The sequence below is a fragment of the Carlito syrichta genome, unplaced genomic scaffold (assembly GCF_000164805.1).
Source record: "Carlito syrichta isolate Samal-C Ts95f unplaced genomic scaffold, Tarsius_syrichta-2.0.1 Scaffold304757, whole genome shotgun sequence".
Taxonomy (NCBI): Eukaryota; Metazoa; Chordata; class Mammalia; order Primates; family Tarsiidae; genus Carlito; species Carlito syrichta.
The window spans coordinates 587,432-599,574 of NW_007248853.1; the positions used below are offsets into that span (position 1 = coordinate 587,432).

General features: G+C 39.2%; 1 protein-coding gene across 3 annotated transcripts in view; it reads left to right on the plus strand.

Moving 5' to 3' along the window:
- MTUS1 (microtubule associated scaffold protein 1) overlaps positions 1-12,143 on the plus strand; it is a 114,187-nt gene that overhangs the window by 24,169 nt on the left and 77,875 nt on the right. Inside the window, exon 3 of one of the 3 annotated variants that reach the window (XM_008060884.1) lies at positions 5,849-6,010. The exons of 1 other annotated variant lie outside the window; for it this stretch is intronic. In XM_008060884.1, the coding sequence (XP_008059075.1) occupies positions 5,849-6,010 (162 nt within the window). Of the gene's footprint in view, positions 1-5,848; positions 6,011-8,709; positions 9,220-12,143 lie in introns of those variants that run through there. One more of the 3 variants, XM_021713834.1, reaches the window with a different exon arrangement.

Genomic DNA, 12,143 nt, shown 5'->3' on the forward strand with positions numbered 1-12,143 from the left:
CCCTCTGTCTCCCCCCTCCCTACCCCCTGCTGGAGACCAGCTCCAGCCAGGTTCAGGGTACCCCAAAGGTGTGGAGACAGCGTCGGCAATTGGGGGGAAGAAGAAAGAGAGAGAGAGAGAGAGAAAGAGACTGGACCCCTGTCTAGTGCAGAAGCCATTTATTGGGAATTACAATGGGTCTTTTATACATAGTCGGGTGTGTGGGGGGCGTTCCCCACCCACCAGATGTTCTTTCAGGTATAATCCCATAACCTAATCTATGAAACCTTAATCCATGACTGCCTTTAAACCCTTTTAGTACTGCCTATAAACCCTTTTCATATTGCCTATAAACCCTTTTCGTACTAATACCAAGTTAAACAATTCTATAGAGACTTAAGTACTTACTTTACAAACTAAAGTGGCCCATCCCAGAATGCTTGGAATGTGGCCCAGTCCAGAGTTCACAGTGGGCTACCTGCAAGTAACCCAGCTGCATTCTTTCAACAAAATGGCCGTCTTCTAAAACTATATTCTACAATTTACACCTTATTCAACTTCAATAAATTCTAAGATCATGACCCAGAAGCCTGTGACCAATACTAAGGCTCTTAGATGTGACCTGAGTTTGAATTGTAAGTTGTGTGAAAGCCAAAACTGCAGTTTGTGGAAGAATGGGAGCAATGAGCTTCTAAAGTTAGCTTGTGTTCATCCCGGTCTCAGAGTTTTTTATGTTTTGAGCTCACAGGAGCTTAATCTGGTTAGTGCTAAGTAGAAAGGGGGAGGAAATGGGGTCAATAGCTCCCGAACGCATCCTAGTGGTCTCGGGGTCAACAGCCCTTCTGATCCCTAACGCTCAGTGGGCCTCCGTGGCCGGCTCCCAACAACCCCCCACTTTCCTTCCTAACATCTAGCATGAGATCAACTGCACAACGCATTATTGTTATACATAGGCATTATGTTGTACAGCACATCTCTAGAACTCATTCATCTTGCATAACTGGAATGCTACACTCATTAAGCAACTTTCCATTTCTCCCCCTAGTCCTTGGCAAGCACCATCTTACTCTCTTGTTTCAACAAAATGGGATAATATTAACATTGCACCTTTTTCCCAGTAAATGATTTTTCCAGCATAATTTTAGTTTTCCAAGGCATTTTTTTACTGATTTTTGTTTTTGTCATTGAATATAGTACACCTCATTGGCTTTTCCATGATGGCCATCTTAGTAAATTGATTAACGAAGGTTTGCTTAACATTCAGTAGACTCTCTCTGTTATTATCTAAGGCAAAGTGGAAATAGTTATTCCTTCCAGATTTTCCCAAGGCAAAAGATGGTTATAATTATAGAATCAAAGCAAATCTGTTGTCTGTATGTAAGTCTTTGCTAAGTGCGTGAGCTTAAAATAAACCATGAAGACCAATAATTTCTCTGCAAATAGATTTTAAATAAAGATAAAGATCTTTCACATCTGGGATAAGTTACATAATGTGATATGAACTGGTAAATGTCACCTTTTCAGCTATAAGTCAGAAGTTCTGTATTGATTTCACCCTTTAAGAATTTAGTGCTCGGTTACTTGTAGTCTCTCATTTAACCCAGTATTGCTATATTTTACTTTTAATATTGCTTATGAAGTGTATGTTTTACTGCTTCTTTATATGAAATCCAATTATAACTACCTGGGGTCAACTTTATCATTTAGTTAAACATTAGGACTGTTGGTGAAACAGTTTAAATGCCTCTGTTGTGTCGTCACTGTTTTTACTATTCCAATGTAGAGGCTTCTTCCTGATAAGAGATAGACCTCAAATTTGAACTGTCTCCAAGCCTGATCCTTTAACTTTGATGCTTATGTTTTATGACCCAGAAAAGGGGACATTGTGCTGTTGGTTAGGTGCCTGGGTAGATTCTAGGTCTTACTATTACTGGTTAGCTACGTGACTCAGGAAGCCTTTTAACAACTTAAGTATTTTTCTCATCTATAATCTGAGATCCTAGAATAACATACTGTTAAGATTATTCTCAGTATCAAAGGAGCTAATCTTTTGGTGAAATAGACATTATTTAGTACCTTCAGTGCTCATTAATCAAGAGTAATGGTGGAGTTGGGAAGACTTTGTTTGGGGCAAGGATAACAAGTTCCCACTAGTGGAGAGGGTGGGACTGGATGGGATGGCAATGAGATTTGTGAAAATGGGTTGAGGTAGGGCAGAATTACTTTTAGGTTTGGGGATAAGCTTGTTTCTGTGTAGACTATGTGTTGGAATCAGAGACAGTACAGGTCTTCTCTAGTAATTCTGAGGAACACTCGACAATGTCTGCAAACCCAGGATGAAACAGTGCTATGAAGCATGCCTTTCTGAAGAATAAGTTAATTTTTGAAATGTACTGAGCCTTGATTACAACATTGTGACTGTGACCTAGTAATTTTGATCTGTTACTTGTCCAACCTTGCTCATTATTTCTGATAACAATTGCTCATCAATGTTTCTGCTAAAGGGACAGCAATTTGATAAATTTATATGCTAAAAATCTGTTTTTCTGTTCCTTCTAAAGCAAGTAAAACTGGTGGCTAGATATAAATAAAAAATTAAGTGGGTATTTGCTGTCTAATATTTGCTATTATTGTAAAGGATATAAAGAAAATCTGTCTTTATCTAGTTAATAGACTGAAGAGATATGCTTGTAAAAATGGGAAGAGATTATAAAACTTTAGCACTAACTCTCAGCTTTAAAAGAAAAATTCATTCATTCAGATATCATTTACTAAGTCTCACTCCATGCCAGACTTTGCCCAGGCCCTAAGGGACAGAATTGAATCAGATGTTCTTTCTGGTCTCAGGGACTTTAGAGATGAGACCACGAGACATATGGAAACAGATGCTGTGATAGCAGCAAGCATGTGGTGTGAGCAAAAAGGAAGGTGTAGTCCCTTGTACACAGATGAGGTTGCTCTGGCTGGCAGGAAAGGCTCACAGAGGTTGTGATTCTCACCAGTGCTTCTGAAATTTAATGTGCATTTTCATCACCTGGGGATCTTGTCAAAAATGCAGATGATGATTCAGTAGATCAAGGGTGGAGCTGCAAACAAGTAGCAAAGGTTTAGAAGAGAATCAAGAGCTGACTTTGTGTTTACTAAGCAGAAATAGAAGGTGGGTAGAAAGGAGGCCATTCAGTCACAAGGATGGGAATAGGCAGAAGAATTAAGTGAAATGACTGGAGAGAAACAATTAAGGGTGTGTGTGTGTGTATACAGAGAGAGGGGTGGGAGCATGCCCTAAGGGGAAGAAGTAGGTAGGAGTCAACCCTAGGACTGCCTTTTATGCCTTTAAAAGTAAATTTAGCCTTTGGGAGGCTGAGGTGAGTGGATTGCCTGAGCCCGCGGGTTCGAGACCCGCCTGGGCAAACTGGCGAGACCTCATCTCTACAAAAGATCACAAATCAACCGGCCGTGGTAGCACCGCCTGTCATTCCGGCTACTTGGAAGGCTGAGGCGGAAGGATCGCCAGAGCCCAGAGGATCGAGGCTGCGGTGGCCAGGAGTGGCCACTGCACTCCAGTCTGGGCGACAGAGTAAGACTACAACTCCAAAAAAAAAAAAAAAAGTAAATTTAAAAGTAAATATTAAATAAGAGGATTAAAAATAAGATCACCATCCTGTAGATAATGGAAAATCCCCCATTTTATCTTTTTTTAATTTTAATTTTTTTATTTTAAAGATGTGAGGTACAATTCAGGGTTAGGCATACGAATGTTCATTATGTAGGTCCCCCTGTTGATGAGGTGTGCCCCCTTCCCCGGGCAGTTTCGTGCTACTGCCAATCCCGCCCCCTCCCCCCCAGCAGTTTCCCACTACTGCCAATTCTTTTCTTTTAGTATTACAATTATTGTTCAAGGTCTGCTTATGAGTGAGAACATGTGGTACTCAGTTCTTTGTTTCTGTGATAGATTGCTTAGTATTATAGACTCTAAGTCCATTCAGATTGCTGTGACGTTCACGGAGAGGCCACGTTTTAGATGGGATCACAACCATAATTTTTATGTTTAGGAGATCACCATGATGGAGTTGGAAGGGATAGAAGGACAGGCCATTATGAGCCCAATAGAGTTGTTTAGGCAAGATATAAGGGAGTAAAGAAGAGACTTGTAGGACTCAGATGGAGAGGATGGACTCCTTGAAAGAAATGATGCATCTAGTAAAGTAGAACAGCACATGATATGCCCTGGTGTCAGAGAGAAAATTAGGATGACTGGAGTAGAGTGCACACACAGATGTAGAAGAGCAGTTCAGAAGATGGCTGGAGCCAGAGGGAGAGCTTCGTGTGGTGACTTCAAGTGCCAGGCTTAAGGAGCTTGAGCTGCTTTTTTGCTGGTAAGATGAGAATTTTATAAGTGAAATCTCTGGGACAAAGCAAGCAGCAGGACTTCCCAGGAGCATTATGACTCAGATGTCCTTAGTAATATGGGACAGTGTCATTTTCATCAAAGATCTTTTCCAACCCTTGATATTCTCCAATTACGTGATAGTAGTGGCACTGAGAGATTGGATGCAAGATAGTATGGGCATCTGGAAAAGGAAAGATGATTTCATTGTTTTGAGGCTAGAAAAAAAAGTGGGGGGGAATGGATCTATAATTAACATAAGTAGGTAGGTGAGTGTCCAAGTTGAAATACTCAAAAAGGAATTTAAAATGTGAGTGGCATTGGGATTCAGAAGGAAGACAGGGCGGCAGGTAAGAATTTGAGATTTATTCATATAGGGCAAGGGTTTGAGTAAAATAAAACAGACTCTCTGAGAGAATGAGTATGAGGAGAGTTGTGAGCAAAGGTTTGTTGGGAAAGGTCCATATTTAGGTAGCAGGTGTGAGCGTCAGAATAGTGAGGCTTCAAGGATGTCTGAGGTTAGGAAGCATATATATTTCACTAGTAAGTGGAAGCACTTGCTGCAAGAGTTAGAAATTTGAGTGAAGGCCTTTTAATTATTTGGCAAACTGTGAGGAATAAAAGATAAAAAGATGAGATTTTAAAAAAGAATGTTAATATAGCACCACCTGGTGTTAGGCATTAGGAATTTTTTAAATGAAAATTTTCTTATCAAATTGAGTTTTTCAGCGGGGTACAGTGGCTCACCTGTAATCCCAACACTTTGCGAGGTGGAGGTGAGAGGATTGCCTGAACCCAGGGGTTCGAGACCAGCCTGGGAAATTTGGCGAGACCTCGTCTCTACAGTAGATAAGAATATTAGCCGACTGTGGTGGTGCACACCTATAGTTCCAGCTACTTAGAAGGCTGAGGTGGAGGGATCGCCTGAGCCCAGCGGGTTGAGGCTGTGGTAGCTGTGATTGTGTCACTGCACTGTAGCCTGGGTGACAGAGTGAGACTCCAACTCAAAAAAGAAATTGAGTTTTTCCTCCTGTTTTGGTTGTTTTAAAATCCGCGCCTGCCCCCCCATTTTAAAAATAGATTAACCTAATGTGTGAATGGACTAATTTTTTTTTTAATCAACAGTATGGGGGTCATATCAATTTGTTTATTCTTTTATTTCAACTTTGCTAAAAGCTTCTTTCTCATATGATTCTTTTATGGTCTACTTCAGAGAAGATGTGTGAGTTAATTACTTTAGGATACAGTGTGACAGCCATACTTCTCTATCCTAATTGCCTCTTTGTCTCTGTTCTTTTGCCTCTAAGTGATAAAAAAAAAACAAAAACACGTCTGCATAAAGCTTTCATCAGAAGTTACATGATTCTGAATATTCATTTTGTGTGTTTTGACTTTCATGTTAGTACAGAAGTTTACAAGCTTAAAGTGTCAGCTTTCAAGATAGATTAGCAATAGAAACTTTTTTTTTTTTTTAACTCCAAGGAAAACCTACATTCTTGAAAACTGCACAGCCGTCTTGGGTGAATTTGCCTAGACCACTTCCTAAATCCAAAGCATCTTTGAAAAGCTCTGTGCTGCGGAGGACAGGAAGCAGCCCCTCGATAGCCAGCACCCACAGTGATCGGAGTACTCACAGCAATAATTGTAAGTCAGCCTATGTCACACTTTGGGATTGTCGAGACAGTTGTTGTAAGACAAACTAATGCTCTGCAAATAATTTGTAGAATTTTTGTTTCTGTGATTTCTGGAACAATATATTTACTGCCTCCTTGGAATTGCTCTGAATGTTTGACAGTAAAAAATAATTCTTTGAAAAACATTCTCTTTCAGTGAGTTGTGCTATGAAACACTACAATAATCATGTGCATATTTTTGCATGAAGTATTCTAAAGTGCGTCATTTGAAGTGATGGTGTTTTAGGGGTTTAAGAATAGCAACCTAGGGGATTTGTAACCAAACTGGAATTAAGAAGATTACTTCTGTTTCATTTAGTTTGTAAAAGACTATCCCTTGTAGATATATGTTTTGTAATCTTTTATTTTGGTTGCTAGGTTCAAATGTAATGTGACTATATATTATATATATTTGTTATATGCATTTATAATATATAAGCTGTATATTATAACCTCAAGCCTAAATCTAAATTTTAAACCCAGGAGAATATTTTTTTAAAGTTTTTGGTTAATGCGATTCCTGTTTTCTGTATATATGGGGGGGGTTACAAGAAAAACTGGAATTATTATTTGGAGGGCTGGCCCCTTGTAGTACAGGCTTCCCCAACTAGGTGAGTGTTCTAGGAACCCATCGATATCAGTGTACCGGCTAGCATTGTTGTAAGAGGCTGTGTTTGGCTTCAGTGATTTTTTTTTTTTTTTTTTGGAGAGTCTTTCAACACGTTTTTCCAATTCATGATGGGTGATTTAGAAGTGTACCTGACCACACTGCGCTGAGTGTTCAGCAGTTTTTGACCAAAAGCAGCATGACCCCCATGCTCCACCCTCCTTATTCACTTGATCTCACCCCAAGCAACTTCTTTTTTGTTACTCTGGATGAAAAAAGTTCTCAAAGGGAAACATTTTGCTGATGTGGAAGAGGTGAAACAAAAAATGACAGAAGCACTAAAAGGCATCAACATTGACGAGTTCAAAAACTGTTTTGAGCAGTTTAAGAAGTATCTCCATTGATGTATTGAATCAAACAGAGAGTACTTTGAAGGACACTGAAGTTTAAACATGTAAGAATAAATACACAATTTTTTATACATCAATTTTGGGGGTTTTTGGATCCCCCCTCGTAATATAGGTGAATTGAGCTTTTCTTTTTTTTTTTTGAGTTGGAGTCTTACTCTATCACCCAGACTGGAGTGCGTGGCCGCTCCCGGCCACCACAGCCTCGACCTGCTGGGCTCCGGCGATCCTTCTGCCTCAGCCTTCCAAGTAGCCGGAATTGCAGGCATGCGCTACCACGCCTGGCTGATTTTTTGATTTATTGTAGAGATGAGGTCTTGCTGCCTAGGCGGGTCTCGAACCCTGCGAGATCAGGCAATCCACTCACCTCAGCCTCCCAAAAGCTCGGGATTACAGGCTGAGCCACCGAGCCCAGCGAATTGAGCTTTTCATTCAAAAGATGTATTTAGACTTAACTTCCTATTTTTTATTTCCATTTTTATATTTCCCCACAAATAATTCATGAATTGATAAAGTCAAACAATTTTGGAGTGTCTCCTGTGCACAGACACTGTGATGGATGCAGTGAGGGACGTGGGAATATATATTTTTAAATGATCCTCTAAAAAGAAGTGAAGGGGCCAGGCGTGGTGGCTCAAGCCTGTAATCCTGCACTTTGGGAGGCTGAGGCGAGAGAATTGCTGTGCCTGCAGGTTCGAGACCAGCCTGGGCAACATGGTGAGACCTCGTCTCTACAATAAATAAAAAAATTAGCCACACATGGTAATGCACACCTGTAGTTCCAGCTACTTGGAAGTCTGAGACAGAAGGATTGCCAGAGCCCAACGGGTCGACGCTGGGGTGGCTGTGAGTGTGTCACTGCACTCCAGCCTGGGCGATAGAGTGAGACTCCAACTCAAAAAAATAAAAATAATAATAAAAAGAAGTAAAGGAGAAGGAAGGAAAGAAAAAACAAAGGGTTGGTCTCTCTACTGTAAAGACAAATCAGTTTCTTCTTTTTGCTGAGAGAATAGGGACAAAATGGAATAATAGTCACTAAACTGTTCTTCGTGTTCAGCAATATCGTAAGGTCACCATATTATTATTTTTTCCTCGAATGGCTTCTATTTTAACCCTTATTTTTACATACGAGGTGATTGAGGCTCAGAGATGTTGTCCTGGTCTAAAGTCACACAGCAGGTATGTGATGAAATTGAGAATGTGTTTGTGGAAGCTAAGGCATTGAATTAATGACTGAATTAATGAGCGCATTTCCAACGGGTCACTTAGCAGCAGGAGCCAGTTGCTGGTCTCCTATGATAGTAAGTAGCTGCGTCCTGGCACTTTAGGAATACTGGGCTGTGTTACTTAAAATTAGACAGGATCTTTATCTGCTTATTGTTTGAATTTTGAAGTCGTGGCACAAAATCAGAAGTGTCTGCATACAACAGATCACGCTGTGTGAATTTGAAAAGGTACTTCACATGTATATTATTTTACGGTCACTTTACTCTAGCTCTCTCTGTCTTGCATTGCAATTTTAAAAACAAACTGCCAAAACAGAACCTCCAGCATGTCTGGAAAAGCTGTTGCAGCAATGGAATTTTTGACACTTGAAGCAGACACATTCTGTAGTGCATTTGCCATCGACAGCCATGTTGACTTCACCACCGTTTCAGTACCGTGTCTGATACTCCTAAGGAGATTGTAAAATGCTTTTGTCTATTCCTTTTTGTCTTTTAACAAAGGGGCTTACCATACACCCACAGAGCCTGTCTAGTGGCGATGTGTCCTTGTTGCAGATTAAGTATTCCAATCAATGAGTCTTTTTCTTAGTTTGATTTGCTAGCTGGTTTAATCTGTTTTGTGTAGTGCCTTGGAGCTTACAGATTTTTTTTTTTTCCCTCCCATTCTAATTCACTAAGAGCAAGCATGAGGGATATGAGAGTGAACATGGCTGCAGTTTTTCCTGCTTAAGCTTGCTTTGATCCTTTTAAATGACTGTACCAGGAGGATTTCGCAGTTGTACAGAAACTGATATTTCTTCAAAAATCTTTATCAATTCTACACTCACCCCACCGGCTGGTTCAGAGAGGCAGTATGATGCTACCTTATTGACATTGCTGGTCGTGGGATCCTACAGCCTTTGTATAATTCCTTTGTTAGCCACGTTTACTGGGAAAAAAAGTAGGTCAACGATTTCTGGTTTGATTCTTTTCTTTGTAAGCATGCTTAAATTTTTGTTCAATAAATTGACTTAGGATCTCTTTATTGCTATTTTTGTAACTTGTAGTGTGTTCATTGTAGTGTTGGGGGGCATTTTTATATGTATTTAAGATGTGAATGCTTCTGTGTAGAACCAATTTTATTGTATGTTTTATGTGTTTTGGCATTCTTACTAAATATAATTCAGCAGCATTGTCAATATTCTTGGCACATGAAATTATTCTGCTATCAAAGACTGTTTGATGGTTAAATTTCTGATTAAATGACTAGTAGTTTTTTTTAGTATGTAGCTTATAGTTGTGCAAGTGAAGGAAAATATTTTCCTAGAATAAAAATGAAAATATCACATCTTTGATTTTTTCCCCCCTCAATTTTAATCAAAGTATTAAACGTGCACTTAAAAAAAAAAAAAAAAACTACCCCAAACATGAAAAAAATCATTTTGGGCTGAAATTTTTATGCTTCTGATAATGAAGGATCATGTTAAGAAATAACTTATTCTTTTGATCAGTGTTTTGGTTCATATTGGCTTAAGCATTTGCGCACTTTTAAAGAATGTTGTTTTTTTGCTTTGTCTGCTTGTTTCTTTGTGATGTGATGTTGCTAGCAGCATCATTTAAGAACTTCTGATATAGCATAGTGCTTTTGTAAAATTAGCGTCTGGTTCTCTGTACTTTGGCATCCTATAGAAATAGCATTACTGAGCTTAAAATGACCAAATCAAGATATGGAAAGGAATAAAGTTTTCTTATTCAGGGGCTTTAGCCAGTTCTTTGTATGTGCTCTTTTGAGCGTAGAAAATTTCAAAGTTATGGTATTATTTTGGATATTAGCATAACATTGCGCACTCGTTTCTATGCCATATGTGCCCATTTATAGAGGTGTTAAGCATTGTAGGCTCTTTCAGACTCATAAACCTGACATCTAATTTTTAAGATCATTAAAGGAATTAAATAAAAATAATTGATATGTTTTGGGTCCTGAATACAGTTGGAGGTTTGAGAATCATTGTGCAATTTAGAAGGAGATCTTAGGAGAGTGTGTAATTTTGCCACATAAGCAGGAAAATGAAGTCCGAAACTTCACTTCCCCTTCCTTTTTGGCCACAAAAACATGTTTATTTTTGACAGACAGATGGTGAGGGGAAATGTAAGAGATGCACACCAAAGTGATTTGTACTCTCTTAGAAATAGGAGAACAGAAGGAAACTAAATAAAGAAATGGAACGTTCTTTTCCCTGCACCTTTGTGGCCAGTCCTGTCTGGGGTGGTGTAAAATGTAGAAAAGGGCATGCAACTCAGACTCATCCTAGTTTTCCTACTAACTTATGTGAAGTTAGACAGTCTTTCTCTTCTCTTAGTCTCAGTTTTCTTATCCGATCAAATGACAAGGGGAGAACTAGATAATCTTCTAAATTCTTGAAGCAACAAATGTCACTAACCCCTTTCTTTTCTTCACTGCAATAAGATGGTGCCTAATTGTCTGGAAGGAGAGTGTTTTGAGTTCAAGTGATTAAGTTGATAGGGAGAAGGATGAGTCTTATTTTCTCTCTCTCTCTCTCTCTCTCTCTCTCTCTCTCTCTCTCTGTGTGTGTGTATATGTGTATGTGTCTTTCACTCATGTCAGGAGTGGTAAGTATTGTCTCGCCTAACAACACAGGTTGCTTGTAGTACAGTGTTAAAGGTTTCTCAGGCTGCTTCCAAGTTCAGAGGGCAAGTTTCATGTTTGACTAGTGATGTCTGCCATGAGTGAGAAATAGATGAGGGACAGGCAGTATATACTGCTGGCTCTGCATTACAAAACATGCTAATACTTACACACTACTGAATGGACTATTTAATTAGGAATATTATTATCCAGACCACTATTAGTTTTATTTTCTTCCTTTATCTTTTGATGCTTTTCTAGGTTGTATGCGAGCTGTTCTTGTTATTACACATTCGAGTGATTTTGCTTTTGAAATTTGAAAGCTTAGATTTCAGTAGTAGATTTGATTCTAAGCCAGGTGGGCAGATGATCTGGCACAGTGAGGAGTGTTAAATGGATTCACAAAAAAATTCAAGAAATGAACAGAATGTTGGCTCTGTGTGTATATACATAATGTGATAAAAACTAATTTCCACTAGGTGCTAGAATGTAGTATGAAATATTCGTTTGCGAATAAAAGTCTGGAACAACGAGAAGCTCTTTTCTAGTAGGAAAACTATTTCTTCTGCATAGTCTTTTCTGAGAACAATCCTTCATTTTCTATTTAGATTCAATCAATCAGCTCTCTCTCTCTCTCTCTCATTTCATTTTAACTACACTTCGGCCATGGGGAAATGAAGGTAAGGATTCCAGAGATTCTATTTTTCTGGCGTAATTGGGACAGCTAGGACCAAAGATGACAACAGGGCAGTTTTAAACTACATATTATATCTGGCTGAGAACTAGGTGAACACATGTGGAATTTTACATATTGACTCTAAAAACCAACTGTCATTAGTGGCTGTGACCCTCTGGAGCACTGTGTTTAATAGGGTTCTAGGGAAGCTTCTGGCCTCAGTGAGACTCAGTACCAGAATCAGTTAGTGGAGCCCCTGTGACACCATATGTACTGCTCTGTTTCCATACCTGATGTTCAGACCCATTCATGATACGTAGAGAGGTGATTAAGCAAAGATGGGTAGCAGCCAAATCAGGACCAGAACTAGGATATTGTAGATAACCATTCCATTGCTGGAAACTATTATGCTTTTATTATTATATTGGAATTGTTGCCACAGAATAGTTTATTATTTGGATATAATAACTCTGGGCAAGGGAAATCTTAGATTTCATTAGGATAACCAGTCAGTTGCCATGTTAGGAACTGAAATAGAGGGCAGGAGAAATACTTGAAGAGC